At 44.6% G+C, this 20012-nt stretch overlaps 1 protein-coding gene across 1 annotated transcript in view; it reads left to right on the top strand.

The window, feature by feature from the left end:
- Positions 1-20012, top strand: part of MTA1 (metastasis associated 1) — a 146419-nt gene that overhangs the window by 23834 nt on the left and 102573 nt on the right. Inside the window, exon 6 of the mRNA XM_015414367.1 lies at positions 15599-15716. Coding sequence (XP_015269853.1) covers positions 15599-15716 — 118 coding nt within the window. The remainder of the gene's footprint in view (positions 1-15598; positions 15717-20012) is intronic.

Below are 20012 nucleotides of genomic sequence, written 5' to 3'. Positions count from 1 at the left end.
GATGGGTTTCCTTTACACTTGTTTGTCGAAAAAGATGCATCTTTTTTTCTAGTGATTTCTGAGAGCATTTTCTGATTTGCCTTAAATATTTTTGGAACTGGAATTATTTCAGTAAACTCTTGCATACCCACGGTCGCTACATCATTGCAGAGTGTTACATTTTACTCCTTGTTTCGGAAACAGTTACTGATCCATCTGATGACCCAGACAATATCCTATTTTATCCTGCACCTTCCTCCAAGAACTCAGGGCAGCATACATAAGCCTCCCTTTCCCACTTTATCTTTACAACAACCCTGTGAGGTAGGTTAGGCTGAGTGTGTGTGACTGGCCCAAGGTCACTCAGCGACCATCCATGGCAGAGTGGGGATCTGATCCTGGCTCTCCCAGATCCTAGACTAGCCATCTGATCACTGCATCGCACTGGCTGTCCCTTGAATGTCCCCTTGGGTGCTGAGCTATTTTAGCTATCAACAAGTGATTTTATCAAAAGCCTTTTATTTGTTTGAACTATTTGGAAAGTTCTGTAAAAAGCCACAGGCGCAGAAGCCATTCTGATTCTTTCTCAGTAAGGTTCGTTTGCCACCTTTATGCAGAAACATTGGCTCTATTATTGAGCATGCATCAAGATCGGCTATGTTCAGTATGCAAATAAACAGCAATCCATGCCTGAATTCCCTACTTAAGAGAATGTTTCACTCTCTTACAAGAAAATCTGTTTGCTATCATGAGTTCTTTTGATTTCAGCTTTCACGCTTAGAATTGGCACTCCAGTACTAACTAGAATGATCACTGATTAACCCTGGATTAGATGCCTCATGCCATTCATTTGTTTGTGTTCTTTGACTTGTGACACCAGTGTGTGAACAAGTACCGGCAATGGTAGAATGAATGATAGTTGCCAGACAAGCATACTGTAATTTTAACCGACGTTTCCAAGTTCTCATGGGAGCAGCACTGATCCATAGGTATCACATTGTAAAAAGATCCTTCTTTCTCTTTGCATCTCACTGACCCTTGAATTAAAAGTTTGAGCTTGGGAAATTCACCCATTAGGAATTAAGGAGAGCCCTACCAGCGGTCCATCTAGTCCACCATCCTGTTTTGCACCAACCAGTTCCACTGGAGGGCCAACAAACAGGGCACAGAGGCAAAGACCTTCCCTGATGTTGCCTCCTAGTTGTCAGACCTTTGCATGAACTCACTCTCAACAATACTCTTCTTCCAGTGATTTGTTTATTGAGATATGTAGTTGTGTCAAGTAGAGACCATCTCTGTCAGAACTGGCTGGGTTGGTGCCAGTTCTAGTATTATACAGGATTCAAACATCTCTCCCTCACAGTGACCCGTCCAATCCAGTCATTCATGCATCCCACCTAAACCAGCACGTGCTCTTCTCCCCCCTCACCACCCTAATGTTATAACGGCTGGCTAGCAGAGACAAGCGTTCAAGGACATTTGCATTCTTCCCATTTGGGTGGCCCCTTAAGAAAACAGTTACACAGTGACGGAGCGAAGCAGGTTCCCACGCACGCATCCCCACACTCACAACTGCCGCCCCCATGGCCCAAATACAGAATGGTTACAGGTGATGCAGATAGAACAAAATATTCCATGGCAAACAAGGCCCCAAGTAGGGTTGCCAACCCCCCCAGTTTGCCAGAGGTCCCCCATTTTGGGGAGGGTTCTACCCGCCACCGGCCAGATGGCCGGCGGGGGAAGCCCCGCCCCCAACACCCACAGCCACCCCCTCCCTTATCTCTTGAGAGAGGGGGGGCTGCCTTTAAGTGCATGGAGCCTGCGTTTCCTCCCAAGCCCTCCGCTTGAGATCAGGCTTGCAGGGAAATGCCAGCTTCATGCACTTAAAAGGCAAACGCCGGCTCTTTGCTCTTAAAGGGGAAACGCCAGCTCCTTGCACTTAAAAGGGAAACACCGGCTCCTTTAAGTGCAGGGAACTGGCGTTTCTGGAGATCGGGGGGGCGGGGCGGACATCCCCAATGCGACGTCCTCACGTCGGGGATGCCCCTCCCCTCCAGGATCGCCCCCAAAGTCCCCCGCTGGGGGCGGAAGATGGACTTGGCAACCCTAGCCCCAAGTTTGACACTAGTAGTGTTTCACAGGTGTACTGTCTCTGGAGGTCCACTTTATGCACCATGGCTTATAGCCATTGATGGAACTATTTTCCATGAATCTGTATAATCCCCTTTTAAAGGCATCTGTGCTCGTGGCCATCACTACCTTCACTGGCAGTGAATTCTACTGAATTCTAGTATTATGGGAGAGGAAGAAAAAGCTCTCACTGTCCATGTTGTCCACACTATGCATAATTTAGCATTCTTTTTTTCTGACCTAAGAAGTCCCAGATTCCCCAGCCTTTCTGCATATGCAATGGACTCCGGACCCTTGATCATCTTGATTGTCTTCTTCCATACTTTACCCAGTTCTGCTATACCCTTTTTGAAATAGAGTGACCAGAACGGAATACAGTTTTCCAAATGAGGCCACACCATGGCTCTATGCACGGACATTACAATATTGGCTGTTTTATTCTCAGTCCCTTTCCTAATAATCTCCAGGATGGAGTCTGCCTTTTTTTTTTTTTTACCATTGCTGCACATTAGGTCAATATTTTCATTGAGTCATCTACTATAACCCCAAGAATTCTTTCAATCTTGGTGTCAGCCAGTTCAAAACCATTAGCATCTATTTAAAGTTAGGATTTTTTGTTCCAACGTGCATCGCTTTACACTTATGCACATTGAACTTCACTTGAAATATTATTGCCTACTCCTGATAAATTGATCAATCCTCCTGCTTACTTTGGTTTCACCGTCTTGAGTAATTTGGTATCTATCATCTTCAAGCTTGGCCATTGCACTGTTCACCCAAAGTTCCAAATCATGTATGAATAAATTAAATAGTGCTGGTCTTAAACCGATCCTTGTTGTAACCCTGTGGCTCACTTCTCTCCATAGCGAGAACTGTCCATTTATTCCTATTTCCTGCTTAACCAATTTTTAATCTGCAAAAGGACTTGTCCTCTTATCCCATGACTGGTAAACATCATCAGGAATCTTTGGTGAGGTACCTTGTCAAGAGTCATCTGGAATCCACTTGGTTGTTAACTTGCTCAAAGATCTCCTGAAGGTTGGTGAGGCAAGATAGCATGTTTGTTCAGTGAGTGGCAGCTCAGTTTGAGAACTTGTTAGACTAGATTTCTGTCTGTTTAAGCAGAGTATACTGAGAGCTTTTCCAGATTGTTTATTTTTTTGTTGGTTCTGGCCCCAGATGACTTCAGTTTATCCCCTGTTTTCCGCATGCGTTTTTCTGTCTTTAGTTTTCACTTTGGGGTTTTTGTTTTCTCCCCTGGGGTTTCCCCAGCTCTTTTGAGACCACATTTATCCCAATGTTTTTCTTGAAGCCAGTTTTGACTTGTCTTTATCCTAGTGCATAATGTTTCTATCGGTTTTCTTTGTTCTACCCACGTCCATCCCATTTTCAATTATTGGACTGTTGTCATCGTTAAACCACTCCATCTCCCCCTGCCCTGAAGACAAGTGATTTCAGTTTTTTAAAGGCCCTGAAATATCACCATATTGTGGTAGTATTGTAATGATAGTTTGAGCAGGTTTCCTGAATTCCTGGCTTTCACTAACAAAAACTAATCCTCAGCGCCTTTCCTTGTGGAGATATGCCTTTTTCCTTATATCTCTGTGAGGAAATGTACTAGAGATTTACGTTTTAAAATTTTAGGCCTGTTTTTTTTAAATGGGGGGATTTCTCTGACACCACTGATAACAACATTGATGATGACAGTGCCACATCCTCCCTTCAAAATCTTCATTATTTAAGCCACACACGGAATAAAATAAACTGACTTCACAAGTGTAATAATGCACAGGGAGGGCAGATGTGCAGAAGGACCCTGCCCAAACCAATTCCATTGCTTGTGACTCAACTGCCAAAGGAAATCAGAAATAAATCGAGTGTGTGGAAAAGTCCAGATCTTTTTAGAAATCTCCCTTTTGAAAATGATGTTCTCAAGAATCTTTGTTCCTTGTGAGTGAGAGAAAGCAGGCAGGTCCTTAACTAACACAGCATTAGAATGTGGCATGAATTCTTTTTTAATTTATTTTTTCTGATTTTTTTTTAATTGGTGGTACAGAAGCTGCAACTAGAATGGAGATATCTTCTAAGCAGAACTGCTAAGCTATTATGGTACCTTTGCACTATACTGTTGCTGTGCAGTCATTTTATATTTGAATTTATTTATTTATTTGTTATTTATAGTCTGCCTTTCTTACTGAGACTCAAGACAGATTACCTCATAAGTGTGCGATCAATAGAATGAGGAGGCACCTAATAAACAATACAGTAGCACTAAGATTGCAGAAATCTGAAACAAGGCATAAGGAATGGAACCTGACATGTTAAAACAATGCAAGAAACAGTATTAAGCAGAAATATAAGTTAGTGAGAGCAAGATAACAACACATTGCAAGAGACAAGACATATTAGCAGCATGGTCTACCATCCAGTTCCCTTTATTGAAGTGTCTTCCTGAATCAAGACTTGTGACCTCCTGACTTGGATAGTCTATTTAACTCAGATATTAAGACATGTCTGTCAGGCTTACAGGATGCTGGAAGATGCTGGATCACTGTGAGTGGAGTTTTCTTTGGCTGTCAGATATTGCCTGCACTTAGATGTTGTGAAAAATCACAGCTTCTTTAAACCATGGTCTGTTTGGTTAATACAGCAGTGATTGAAACAAACCAGCCTGCTTGAAAATCCTGGATTGTCTTCTGATTGCCTCCTTTCCCACTACTATGCAAGATACCCACTTTTTGCCCTGAGCACCCTCCTCCTGCTCCCTGTCGATCAGCTGCGGTATATGCAGGAAAGGGGTGGCAAAGCCCAGAGCAAGCTGAGTCTCTTTGCAGATCTCTGGGCTGTTCTCAGCCAAGTTGGTTGTCAGCCACACACCATCATCTCTCTAGTTGCTTCACAGACTAACTTCACAAACAACACAATAAAATAAATTCCAGGGATGGCATATCTCAATCCCTTCCACTGTAGAGTTGGGGTCATCTCCCAGGCTATGTTCAAGTGTTGCCCAGGTCATCTGGAAGATGTCCCTGGTCTTCCCACTCAGTGGGGTTGGCCATCTACAGGCACTCCCCCTTTTGGTCAGAGAGAAGATGGTCTCCAGTACGATATGGCCCGCTGTTGCTAGCAAGCTGGGAAGGAGCTATTCCAAAGCACCGCTTGCTTACTCGGAGCACCTTGACAAGAGTCTCTGCAGCAATGTATCTAGTTCTTTGGCGAATTCTACGTTGGAGGTGGAACAGGCTTCCTCCGTCATCAACATATAGGACCTCCTGAACAACTCGTCTTTCTCACGCCAGGCCCGCCATCTTATCATGTGAGGTGCGGATCAGGGCGACAGTGGACTCTATCAAGGCTCAAAGCTTCTCTGACAGTTTCGGCAACCCAGCATGCAGGTAATCTGTGATCAATTGAACAAAAGTTGGCTATTAGAAGGGGAGATGCTTGAGGCGGGTGAAAGGAATCTCATGCTGTGGCACAAAGGAATGTACTTTGTTCCCTCCAAAGCTGTGGAGAGGGGAAGCTATAGGTCAGTTGGATGTAAGGGGATTGTTGAATACCGCAGGTCAATGCTCCCTCTAAGCTGTGGAGTCTTGTGAGCAAAAATTCTACTCTGTGAGCTACTGGCATTAAAGTTGTGAGCGAGCAATTTGGCTACTGCATTAGATTAGTTTGCCATGGAGCCATCCTTCCTGAGCTAAGACAAAAACCTGTGAGCCGGAGGCTAAAATACTGTAAGCTAGCTCACAGTAACTCGGCTTAGAGGGAACACTGCCGCAGGTGCTGGGTGTGGCACCATTACTGAGGTATGGGAGCTCAAGTAGTTTAAGATGCTGAACTGCAGGCTGGAAGGTCTGTAGTTCAGCAGTTCGAGACCCGAGTGCCGCATGACGGAGTGAGCTCCCGTCTCCGGTTCTAGCTCCTGCCAACCTAGCAGTATGAAAGTAAGAGATTGCAAGTAGATAAATAGGTACCACTTCGGTGGGAAGGTAACAGCGTTCTGTGTGCCTTGGCATTTAGTCATGCTGGCCACATGACCACGGAAACGTCTTCGGACAGTGCTGGCTCTTCGGCTTGGAAACGGAGATGAGCACCGCAACCCTAGAGTCAGATTTGACTGGCTTTCGAGCAAGGGAAACTTTACCTTTACATGGGAGCTGTAGGTCAAGATAAAGGGAGGTACTACATAATATAAGATTGTACACGAGGGTGACCAAACTCAGCTTTAAACTGACATTCCTGGGCAGATTTGTCCTAATGGTCCAAAAGAGCCTTCCCTCAATATAGATAATGGCCTCACAGAGGTAAACTCCCCTCCCCTGTTTTGGCCAGATGGCTTGTGTGAAGAAGTGCTGTAGCTACTGTTCTCACAGAGGCACGTGGAGGCAAACAAAACAGCCCCAGAAAGGTCCCATCCCGGTCTCCTTACTGGAATTAATGATGTGGCCTTGTGAAGGTATAGGCGTAGAGTCGGGCAGAGCAGTGGCATCACCACAGTAAAAATGGCCCTTGAGAGAAATGCGGAATCATGCACCCAGCAGAGACGTCCTCCTAGGTGCCAGGATGACCTTTGTCATCTCTCCCTCCCCCACACTGGGAGAACAACCTGTTCCTTGTTCTTCTCCATATCAGAGAAAGAGGAATGACCAGAGGGAGAGTCCTTAGAGAATCTAATTCAAACAGATAAGGATCAGAAGGGGAGAAGGCCCGGATACTGTTCAGCCCATAGAGTGATGCAAGGGTTCCCCCCCCCCCCTTTGAAGACAGCTTAACTTTCCAGCTCTCCCTGCTTCCTCTGTGCTTGGATGGTATTCCCCAGTGGTTACTTACTATGTTAGATTGGGTCAGGGGGCTCCCTAGAGATTCAGTGCTCCCACAGTTGTCTGACTGTTCTCTAGAGTCAGCTGCTTGGAGCTGGTGTGCTGTCCTATTTAAAGCCTTGGCTCCTTATGAACTCATAGCTTGAAAGTTGTTAGGTGGTTGCTGCTTCACAATCTGGTCTCTAAGAACATATGCAGAGCCCTGCTGAAGCAGACCAATCAGTCCAGCATCCTGTCTCACACAGTGGACAACCAGTTCCTCCGGAGGGCCAACAACAGGGCACAGAGGCCAAGGCCTTCCCCTGATGTTGCCTCCTGGCTCTCCTGAATCTCTGAATGTGGAGGTTCCCCTCAGTCACCATGGCTAGCAGCCATTTACAGACATATCCTCCATGACTCTATCTAATCCCCCTTTAAGGCTGTTTATTTCTGTGGCCATCACGACATCCTCCAGCAGGGAATTCCTCATTTTAATAACTCTCCGTAAAGTAGTGTTTCCTTTTGTCTGTTCTGAACCTACTGCCCATCAGTTTCATTGGATGCCTTCGAGTTCTAGTATTTTGGGAGAGGGGAAATAAAGTTCTCTTTGTCAGCTCTCCACCTCATGCATAATTTTATAAACCTCTATCATATCCCCGCCTTAGTCATCTCTTTTCTAAACTGAAAAGTCCCAAAGTCTTCATCCTTTCCTCATAGGGAAGGTGCTCCAACCCCCTAATCATCTTGGATGCCCTCCTCTGTACTTTTTCCAGCTCTGCCATGTCTTTTTGGGGATACGGTGACCAGAACTGTACACGGTATTTTCCAAATGAGGCTGCACCATACATCTATACATGGGTATTACAGTACTGGCCGTTTTATACTCAATCCTTTCCTAATAATCCCTAACATAGAGTTTGTCATTTTCACCACAGCAGCACAGTGGGCTGACACTTTCATTGAGCCATCCACTATGACCCCAAGATCTTTTTGCTTCTCAGTCTCGGCAAGTTCAGACCCCATTAGCCTATACTTGAAATTGGGGAAAAAATTTTTGTCCCAACATGCATCGCCATACACCTTACATCGTCTTACACCTTTGTCCCAATGTGGGTGGGGGGAGGGGATGGCAAAGATCATCTTGATGTCTATGAGGAAATCTCTAGCTGGCATCCCTCGTAAAGCCATGAACATAAGAACATAAGAGACGACAATGTTGGATCAGGCCAAAGGCCCATCCAGTCCAGCACTCTGTATCACACAGTGGCCAGAAATACCAGGTGCCATCAGGAGGTCCACCAGTGGGGCCAGGACATTAGAAGCCCTCCCACTGTTGACCCCCCCAAGCACCAAGGTGACAGAGGATCACTTGCCCCAGAGCCCCTATCTATACGGGAGGAGGGGATGGCACTGATGGACCTCTGCTCCATATGCTTATCTAATTCCCTTTTGAACTCGTAAAGCCTTGAAGTGCCTTGAGAGGGGTTCTCCAGGAGACAAGAAACCTCTGAATTCCAGTGCTGAGAGACAGTAGAAGGGAAGGGCCTTGAGTCTTGACCAGAGTAACTGGTGGGCAGCTGCGTGAAAAAAAGTTGATGGACTAGATGGACCCTTGGTCTGATCCAGCAGGGCTCCTCTTAGGTTGTATAATTAATTAATTGTGTGCCGTCAAGTTGCTACTGACTCATGATGACCCCAGGGCAAGTGATGAGCAGAGGTGATTTGCTATTGCCTTCTTCATAGCAATCACAGCCTTCCTTCGTGGTCTCCCATCCAAGTAATGACCATGGCCAACCTGGCTTAGTTTCCAAGTTCTGACAAGATTGGACTAGTCAGGTTGCTCGAGCCATCAAGTTGTAGCCAACTTATGGCAACTCCCATCGGTTTTTCAAGGCAAGAGACAAGCAGAGGTGGTTTGCCATAGCCTGCCTCTGCACAGCAACCCTCGACTTTTTCGGTGGTTTCCCATTCAAGGACTAACCAGTGCTGACTCCGCTTAGCTTCTGAGATCTGATGAGATCAGGCTAGCCTGGGCCATCCAGATCAGCTCTTACCTTATTTTTCAGAAGTCCCACCTGTCTTGGACTACCTTTCCTGATAGATTATTTAGCCACTGGATCCATTTTAGCATTTCTCTAAGTTTATTAAAATCAGTCTTCCTGATGTTCGTGGTGGTAGTTTGTCTTCGCTCACATTCATATTTCTGGCCACTGTGTGATACAGAGTGTTGGACTGGATGGGCCTTTGGCCTGATCCAACATTGGCATCTCTTATGTTCTTATGTTCACATTTGCCCCTGTGGTCACTTTCTACTACTTTCACCTCATCAATCCAATCTTTGCTATTGGTTAGTATCAATGCAAGAATATCTTATTCCCTCATTCCCCACCTGCTGAAAGAAGTTGTCAGCAATGCATGGCAAGAACTTATTAGGCATTCCATGCTCAGCAGCTTTCCCAATAGTTACTATGGTAGCTGAAGCATTGAATTGTTGTGAATTATTGCTTCCATGAAACTATCTAATTTGTTTCAGGAAAGCATCATCCATATTCTGTACTTGCTTTAGTGGTCCGTAATAAACAGACTACAACCACACTACTGTTTTTATTATTATTTCCATTTATTTTATAGAGACGCTCTCTGTAGGTATACCACATTGCATTTCTCAAATAATGTTTAAACTCCTAGTATGCAAACCTGCTTATTTTCTTCATTTCTCATATTCTGGTGCATAGATGTCACTAGCCATGGATAGTGTGTTCCAGTGTCTTTCTTCCTTTTCATTGTGAGGTTTTATAGGACCCATCACAGCTCAACCAAGTCTCTTTCTTACCTGTACTCTCCTTCAGACTTTGGTCTTCATCACCCATTGGATTAAGGTGCTCCTCATCCTGTTTGATAGGCTTCTGTCAAACTCATCCATCCCAGTGTTTGTGAGGTGCTACCACTCTTCTTGGCAGTTGTTCTATTCAAGGAGGTTTAAACTGTGGTCCCAGATATTGGACCTCTCTTGACAACACCTGAAATATTATTCTCTGTCTTGGTTTTACTCTGTCTCTTACAGAAAGAATTAACAAGAACACTACCTGGGTCCTGAAGTCCTGGACCTTTCTTCCTAGAACCTCATAGGCAGTTGGAATATGCTTATAGCTGTGCACAACCAGTATCATTCATTACCATGTGGAAGAGCAGGAAGGGATAATGATCAGTAGGCTTGAGGAGGCTCAAGAATTTATCTGTCACATCTCAAATCCATTCACTGGGGAGACAGCACACCTCACAGACTTACAGGTCTGGTCTGCATGGCACAGACAAAGCCTCTGTGCCTCTGAGAGGGGAGTCACCAGCCACTACAACCCCTCTTCTTCTCTTCCTGCACCTGTGTCCTTAGGACTGAAAGTCTTCTTCCCTATGTGACACAGCTTGCTATAGCCATCTTCATCAGGATTCTCTAAGACACTCTTGTTGGAAGGCTGCTGAAAGCAGTTTCTTAGTTTGTGTTGTCCAGGTTTTCAGATTCTCCTGCTCCAAATAGTTAATTTGCTACATGCCTCTATCCTTTTCATCCCTGATCATCTCTTCCTGGTCCTTGCTGCAATTTTCCATGTATCCTGTTCACGAACTCTTCATCTTCTCTAACAATGCAAAGTGTGGAAACTTGCTGTTCAAGTCCTACCTTCTGTTTCAACGACAGTGCCATGTATGTAGCAAGTGTCGTTTATAGGGATGGGCAGGAACAGGGTAAATGCAGTGCCCTGTTTGTGAACCACAGACCGGCACAAATTTTTAGTTGCCTCACAAACTGAACCAGGATTGAGGTGGTACAACACTCCCCCCCCCACCCATGTGCTAGAGATGCAGGCAGTCATTTCCGCAGAAAGCACTTTCCTGGGGGCACCTTCTTTGGGGGGCTGTAACTCGAACCCTGTATATCCAATCCTCACCGAAATTGGAGGGCATATAGAGGAGAGTCAGTGAGTTTGGTGTCTCTAGCTTATGCAGGATCCTTTCTATACATCGTGTTCTGAACCTCCTGAACCTGTGCCTGTCAAAATGACTGCCTGTAATTGACAGGTGGTCATTTTGACAGGTGCAAGTTCAAGAGTGTATAGAATGGATCTGGTGCAAGCTAGGGACACCATAGTAACAGGGGCCCTCCCCGGATGCTCCATGACAAGCTCTCCAGGTTGTTGCTTTGAAGTTCTGTAAACATTCTGATTGAGCGGAGGCAGTCTGTCTGAAAACGTCTCAGCTCATGAACCGGCAGGAACATCCACAAACTTTGACTTTGCGAAGCATGAACTGGCCAAAAGTCTTCACAAGCTTTAGTTTGTGAGCGAGTTTGTGCCCATCCCTAGTTGATTATGATGGTTTTAAGCAAGGAATTAGAGCAGATCCTCCATGATAGCCTTACATCAATCCTGCGAGTCAGATTAGATTGCAAAAGATTAGATTGCAAAATGTAATTTTAATATTTTGTATTTTTTCTTTAATTAATTAATTGTGTGCCGTCAAGTTGTTACTGACTCATGATGACCCCAGGGCCACGGGGTTTTTAAGGCAAGGGATGAGCAGAGGTGATTTGCTATTGCCTTCTTCATAGCAATCACAGCCTTCCTTCGTGGTCTCCCATCCAAGTAATGACCATGGCCAACCTGGCTTAGTTTCCAAGTTCTGACAAGATTGGACTAGTCAGGTTGCTCGAGCCATCAAGTTGTAGCCAACGTATGGCAACTCCCATCGGTTTTTCAAGGCAAGAGACAAGCAGAGGTGGTTTGCCATAGCCTGCCTCTGCACAGCAACCCTCGACTTTTTCGGTGGTTTCCCATTCAAGGACTAACCAGTGCTGACTCCGCTTAGCTTCTGAGGTCTGATGAGATCAGGCTACCATGGGCCTTCCAGATCAGCTCTCACCTTATTTTTCAGAAGTCCCACCTGTCTTGGACTACCTTTCCTGATAGATTATTTAGCCACTGGATCCATTTTAGCATTTCTCTAAGTGGATTAAAATCAGTCTTCCTGATGTTCGTGGTGGTAGTTTGTCTTCGCTCACATTCACATTTGCCCCTGTGGTCACTTTCTACTACTTTCACCTCATCAATCCAATCTTTGCTATTGGTTAGTATCAATGCAAGAATATCTTATTCCCTCATTCCCCACCTGCTGAAAGAAGTTGTCAGCAATGCATGGCAAGAACTTATTAGACATTCCATGCTCAGCAGAGGTGCTTTCCCAATAGTTACTATGGTAGCTGAAGCATTGAATTGTGATGAATTATTGCTTCCATGAAACTAATTTGTTTCAGGAAAGCATCATCCATTTTTAACTTCTGAGAAAACAGGAGTTTACAAGATCAGCTGAAGTGATGCAGTGTATGATTCTCATATCCATCGATCCCCTTCTCAGAAAAGCTCTGGATGATATACATGGGTCTTCCTTCATCCTTTTTATCCTCTCAGCAACCCTGTGAGGTAGGCTAGGCTGAGCAAGAGTAGCTAGCCCAAGATCACCCAGTAAATTCCACAGCAGAGTGGAAATTTGAATCTGGATCTCCCGGATACTACTCCAACATCCTTAAGTGCTATACGAACATACTTTGCCCTCTATCTCCTTCCTCCTTACTGAGGGGTAATCTGTGATCAGATAGCTTTCATTACTGCCACCCACAGAATACAGCCTGTGAACTAGCTTTCTGCCCTCTTATCTTGTGACTTGTTGGTAGCCAGTCCCAAACAGAGAGATGATGGTTGCCCTTGGCGCCCCACGTGTAGGCACTGTGGATAATGAATCTTATTTGACAAAGTGACTCCTATACAGAAATTCCAGGTTCCTCACAAGTAGCAATTAATAAAGTTTTTCCCAGAGAACAATATTTCACCATTCATGTATCTATTTGTTGCTTAGAATGGGTGTCCTTGGCCCCTATTCCCGCAGTCATCTTTAAGACACTTTGCAAATCCTAGCTCAGTGAAGCCTGCACGTCTTCCTATCCACCTTGGCATGCTTTTCCATGAGAAAAAAACCCTTGGTTGTTTAATAATATAACAGTATGTTACACTATCGGTGCTGAAAGAAGTTTTGGAACTTCACAGGAGTGTGGGGGATGAGAAAAAGAAAATAATAAAAGAAATAAAAATGGGTAAACATGAAGTGCTAATGTTGAACATTTTTCTTCTTTCTCTAACAAGGAACCATGCAGAAGAAGAGCATCTTCAATCAAAAGAGGAAACTGAACACAGTTCTGCTTACTTCCCTTCTACTCCTCCTCTGCTTAGAATGGGTGTCCTTGGCCCCTATTCCCGCAGTCATCTTTAAGACACTTTGCAAATCCTAGCTCAGTGAAGCCTGCACGTCTTCCTATCCACCTTGGCATGCTTTTCCATGAGAAAAAAACCCTTGGTTGTTTAATAATATAACAGTATGTTACACTATCAGTGCTGAAAGAAGTTTTGGAACTTCACAGGAGTGTGGGGGATGAGAAAAAGAAAATAATAAAAGAAATAAAAATGGGTAAACCTGAACAAGAAGTGCTAATGTGGAACATTTTTCTTCTTTCTCTAACAAGGAACCATGCAGAAGAAGAGCATCTTCATCAATCAAAAGAGGAAACTGAACACATTTCTGCTTACTTCCCTTCTACTCCTCCTCCTTGGGCCCTGATTTCATGGGTGGTGGTGGTTCTGTGTGGCTGTTGGGCACTGCCTCCCTTGAAGGCAGGACTCTGGTATACTCAGAGGGGATGTGTGTGCATGTTTTGGCCCCACACAGAGCTTTGCATGTCCTGCTGTGACCCAAGAAGTTTCCTGTCAGTTAGGTTGCCAGTCTAGTGGATACTTACTGGGGTGATTTGCCAATATGATGGGCTGGTGAATGGGGAGGTTTTGGAGTTTGCGTGTGATGGTGCGTATACACTGCAGCCGCTGCAGTAGAAGGTAGTTTTACTCTTCCAGGGCATTTGTAAGTGACGGTGCTCGAAGACAATGTTAGATGTCTGCATTGGTCCACAAAGTAATACTGGCCTCTGCAGACTCCTGAGCTGCTGTTCTGGGCCTGGTCATATGCTCATTGTGCTGCATTTAGGTCTTGGCAGGTCCCTGGATGTTTCAGCCACCATGTTCTTGGTGCAAATCTGTCTGCTCAAAAGCTTGCAGCTGCGGACAGCTGCTGCCTTCTGGGTTTAGTGGCCTTTGCAAGGTCCTGTGAAGTAGGCTGTCCGGCAGTGGTGTAGTGGTTAAGTGCGCGGACTCTAATCTGGGAGAACCGGGTTTGATTCCCCACTCCTCCACTTGCACCTGACTGGATGACCTTGGGCAAGCCATAGTTCTGATAAAAGCTGTTCTTGAAAAAAGAGCAGTTTCTGTCAGAGCTCTCTCAGCCCCACCTACCTCACAGGGGAGGGGAAGGGAAAGGAGTTTGTAAGCCGCTCTGAGACACCTTTGGGTAGTGAAGGGCGGGGTATAAATCCAATATCTTCTTCTCTTCTTCTTCTTCTCTTTGGTTCTCCTGTAGCTGGGTCCTGGATCGCACCACTTGTATCTGCTCCTCCTTCTTCCATCTCTTCCCAGGCAGGCAGTTCTCCCCTGGAAACCTGGAAGGAAGGGACAGAAATTGATGTGCATATGTTTGAGCACTGGCAGGGGGGGGAGTCTTATCCATAACAGCAAATGACATAGCTTTGTCAACATTGTCGCTGGGGTGATGATACAGAGGTGACATTTTTAGTAGTGAGGTCAATACATTTAGTTGGTAGCATTGAGAAAAGTGACCAGCATTTGGACATTATGACCAGTGGACAGCACTCAGACATCACAATGTATGTGTTGTCTGAATGTAGCCACTATTTGCTCGAGAGGGAAAATAGGCTGCTCTTGCAGAAGCAAATGTAAAATCTTTCCCTCAGTTGTTCTCAGATCAGAGTTCTGTTTGGGGGAAGACTTGAAACTGGCCTGTTTCCATGGAACTGTTCTTCCAGCCTTGGCAATTCTGATGACTCTTGCACAGTACATTCGAGTTCTTGTGTAAAGATGCTGGTCAGCAGGACGCATCGCTCAACATCATTCTTGCTCAGGGAAATGCTCTTTATATTGTGTGTGAATGATTGTTCTTTGAGTTGGTTGTTTCCTGGGAGACTTCACTACCTGACTCACCTGAGAACTGACTTGTGTGCTCCAAATCAAGATACTGTACGAGCCTGTGTGTGAAGAACTCTGTGTTGTTTTCCCCTGCCATGTAACACTTTTGAATAAAGCTGAGTAAAACTGTATCTGGATTACTAAGTGTGATTGTCTGCTTATATACCCTTCCAAAAGCAAAAAGGCAGCATGAGGGTTTTCTCCCACTGGCATTCAAGTACTTCAGTGTTTGTATGTGTGTGGGGTGGGGTGGGGTGGGTGGTTCCAAAGCGAATGGACGTTGGACAAAGTGTAAACATTAAACTGCATTTTACTCTAGCTAGCCAAATATATCCCCCGCAAAATATATGCAGAAGGCATTTGAGATAATTATTACTTTGGCGTTGAATGCAGGGATATCCTGTAGCATCCTGGAATGCAGAAAAGTCAGTAAAAAGTATCTGTGTTGAAAACTGCATTGCACAGGTCTTTCGGTGTACTTTTTGAAACAAGAGGTAGCATACAGGATTTGAGCTGTCAGGAATACTAATGTTACTGTGCTTTTTAATTTTTTTTTAGGACTTCTTTTTTTATTCGCTAGTGTATGATCCACAGCAGAAGACTCTTCTAGCTGATAAAGGAGAGATCAGAGTTGGGAACAAGTACCAGGCTGACATAGTAGATTTACTGAAAGAAGGTAACTTCACCTCTCATTTCTGCATAAATCCATAAAGAAATGATATCATGGAAAAGTGCTCATAGCTATATATTTTGAGAATCTGCCACCTGTGGACTGCCTCCAGTAAAAGGTCGTGCTAAAGAAGCATTGTCTACACTTTCATGACGTCAGTAACAGGGCTTCATCGATCCTTTGAAAAGTTCTATACTGATAAGAAAACCAGTACGAAGTTCTAATGTTTAAAAAATAATACCAGTACAAGAAACATGCCAAACTCAAGTCCCACTTTATACTCAGTTAAATTGGTAAAAATGCAGACCACGGGAGATATCTAAAAGAATCTTCATACACTTCCTATATATTAATCATGACTGCTTTTCTTGGGGTGGGAGTTGATTTATTCATTGATACCCCTGTCCTTCTCCTCAGTGGGAACCCAAATTCCCTTCTACATTTTATCCTCACAACAACCCTGTGAGGATGGTTAGGTTGAGCAGGTGTGACTGGACCAAGATCAACCAAGGAAGCTTCCATGGCAAAGTGGGGATTCAAACCTGGATCTCTCAGGTCCTAGTCCGGCACTCATATCACTACACCAGAAATGGGGCTGCAACGAAAAAGGCCCTGTTCCTTCAGAAAGTGATTGAAGAGTAGGAACTTCCCACCCAGTTCCAGTTGATAGGGGCTGCTATATGGAAATGTGCATCCTGAAATAGGCTGGTAGGTGAATCAAAGATTAGAAGCCTTGAGCCTGAAGCTAACCAGCTGTCTGTGCAGGTCACGTTAAGATGAATGTTCAGCCATCAAGTTACCTTCTGCAAGAAGGCAGTTGCTGCACTCTTCAGTGACAATTCCCAAATAATTCTTATCACACAGTATATATTGTAGTGGCCAAACCTAAAAGTGACAGCTAGTGTGGCAGAAATGTTAGGCTTGTTACAGGTTCTAAGACCGGCCCCGGTCATGAACTGCCCCGGTCATGTAGATAGGGGCTTTGGGGTCTGATTTTGATAGCGAAAGAGGTCATGACTGAGGGACCCATGGGCTGTACTTCCCTGCAGTTTCTTTTGCCAGACTGCTTTTAATCCTCAGTTGAGCTCAAGTGTACCTGACTGGGTAGAGGAGAAGGTAAGCAATCTTGCAATGATTAATTAACCTCATTTGTATCCCACTTTTCGCCCCAGTGGTCACCCAGAGCAGCGTACATAGTCCCCCCCTTTTATCCTCACAACAGTCCTGTGAGGTAGGTTAGGTCAAATGTGTATGACAGCCCCAAGGTTACTCAGCAAGCTTTCATGGTAGCATGGGGATTCAATCTTGGGTCTCCCAGATCCTAGTACAACCCTCTAGCCACTATACCACACTGGCTCATGTAATGGTGCTAGCGCCCAGTGCTATGAATATCCCCACTGATCGACTATCGTCTCCTCTCTCAGCCAGTTCCGTAACGATGTGTAATATCCCTAGTTTCTTCAGGTGGGTGGTTTAAACCAGTTCAACATGGAGTTTTATCCCTTTAGATGTTTAAAGCATTTGTCAGATTGGATAAGCAAAGGCTGATTCACTGCTTTATTAGCTAAACATTTATAACATTCACTCACTTCTATAAATGCATGCAACATTTCAGCCTTTCCATAACTATATACAACCGTGAAGTGGCTTTAAGCCCACTGGGTTTGGTTTAGCTTCACCAGCCCACAGCACCCAATTGTCCAGCTTTGTCTCAAATGTCCTCTTCCTCTTTGTCTCACAACAGTTTTAGTGCTGGACCCTTAGCTCTTTGGGTTGTCTCTCTCAATTCCATATACAAATTGGAGCTATTTCTGAACTCGCCTTTCTGCTGTTCCTTCCTTCACCGGCTCTGTCTTGCTTCTTCACCAATCCCTTTTCTAATTGTTAGATTAGGTAGAGGCACTAAATTTGCAGCATTGCTGCTAGTGCCTCTCCTCAGCCCCCCCCCTTTTGAAAAGATTGGACCCGGGGTCCAATTCTATGGGCCCCTGAAGAAGGTGCCCCCATTTCCCATTGTTTCCAATGGAGGGGGGAAAGTGTTTAAAGGGACTGCGGTCCCTTTAGATGCCTTTGCCAAGCCGTTACTCCATGAGTGAACTCTGAATTCATCTCTTTAAACACCTCTCCAAGCACTGAGTTAACCTGGAAGGCATTTAAAGGGACTGCAATTCCTTTAAATGCCCTTTAACTTAGGCTATCCAGCAGTCCTGAAAATCCAGAATATTTTTTCAGCTTGGTTTGTGCTGAATGTATACCCCTAAACACTAATTGTTCCTGTAGCCCTAAAATCATTGTAAATTTTGATTAAATTGGTTGTAAGGAAAAGAGGCTGGTAGATAATGTAGCACTGAAGGTATTTTCTGTGGAATCCTTAGTGTGACCTTAAAGGGTTAGGAGAAGGATTGTAAAGAGGACAAAGGAGATGGCAACTCCTAACACTTAAGCAATGTAAGAGTCACAAAAGGGAACAAAAAAAGGGTGCAAATGAAAATGTACAAGCCTGTTGTGAAGAAAATTGAAGTATCGGAGGGTCCAGAGAAAAGGATAAGAAAGACACACAGCAGCACTCTGACATAGGATGAAAGGAAAGTGAGGCAAAAAACTGAGACTGAAGTCTCTGAGGGTCCTGTGAGGTCACAGGGGCGGAAAGTGGATGGTCCAAAAAACTGATGCAAAATATTGTGGGTATTTAGGGCCATATTTATACCATATTTATACCCCCCCCCCTTGTGAAATTGTGGCCCTAGGTAGGTGAACCACTACTACACTAGTAGTAGTATACTGTAAACCGCTCTGAGACCCATTAGGGGTCATGGGCGGTATATAAGTCCAATGTAAATAAATAAATAAATAAATGCTGGAAACAGACTAGCCAGTGCACTCCAAAGCCAGGTCTGGATTGGTCAATTCAGATGTTAGCTGCTAGGTGGGAAAAAGTAGAATAGGAAAAATGGCACACACAAAAAAGGGATGAGTGACTGGAATGCCCCAGTCACCTGACTGGAGGGTGGACCAGACTGGAAGTTTGAAATAGCTGTGTCAGGGCTTATGATAATCCTTCCATGCATTAGGGCTCATTATCTGATTTAAATATTGATACATTGTTGGAGTTTTCAGTGGAAAAATGCCTAATTGCCTTCAAGTAGACCTTAGGATGCTTCCCTTTTGCCATTCTGGAGGTGCCTATGACCTAAGTGGAATTTTATTGGAAACCCATCTTAATTTTGCTATCATGCACCTTGGGGGAGTCTGAATTAGCGAATAAGCGTAGAGCTGAATTTTGAAGCTTCCTTTGCAGGGTCTCTCCATATCACTTTAGTCAGTTGTCATCAGTGTGGGACTTCTCACATGGGGTTCCACAGGGTGCATTCTTATCCCAGTTACTCTACAATCTCTGTGTAAAGTCCTTAAGAGAAATCATTTTTTAATTTTTGAAATTGGGTGAAATCCATATGCAGATGACACCCAGCTCCGTACCTCACTGTCCAAATCTCCTAGTGATGCAGTAGAGGTCTTGAATGACTGCCTGACCACTGCAGTAAAATGGCTGAGAAAAGAAGCTGAAACTAAAACCAGATAACATGGACATCATGCTAGTTGGGAAGGCTGAGGCTTTGAAGGACATTGGACTTTCCTACCTTTGATGGAGTTCAGCTGACCCTTGCCAACTCAGTTTGAGAACCTAGGGGTTATAATGGATCCAGCATTACTGCTGGAGAAGCAAGTTAATACAGCTGCAAGAAATACTTTCTTCCAGCTTTGCCAGGCTTGGAAAATGGCCCACACTACCTTGACTCAGCTAATCTAGCCACCTGGGTCCATGCCACAGTGACATCCAGATTAAACTGTCGTAATGAACGCTACGTGATTTGCCCTTTGAGGTCACCCTGCAGACTCCAGTTAGCACAGAATGCTGCAGGTTGCTTATTATCAGGAACTCGATGGCCCATGCAAATTACATCCATTCTGCAGTCACTCCATTGGCTGCCCATCAGCTACCAGGTTGATTCCAAGGTACTATCATGTACAAAGCCCTGTCTGTCTCTCCTCCAATGTTCTGCCATGACAGCTTTGCTCATCTGTTCAGAGCCTTCTAAAGATGGCACCTTGCAAAAATGGGCAAGATCAACAACTGCCTGTACCTGTGCTTTCTCAGTTGTGGGGCCCACCTGGTAGAATTGCCTGCCTCAGGTGGTCTGGAAGGCTTCCAAACTCCTGTCATTCTCCAAATTACATAAAACAGAGTTGTTCAAGAGACCTTTACTATAATGGAATAGTTGAGGAAAGTGCTTTATGAAGGGA

This window comes from Gekko japonicus, unplaced genomic scaffold (assembly GCF_001447785.1).
Source record: "Gekko japonicus isolate JY-2015 unplaced genomic scaffold, Gekko_japonicus_V1.1 scaffold1406, whole genome shotgun sequence".
Lineage (NCBI taxonomy): Eukaryota > Metazoa > Chordata > Lepidosauria > Squamata > Gekkonidae > Gekko > Gekko japonicus.
This window is presented reverse-complemented; position numbering and strand designations above follow the sequence as displayed.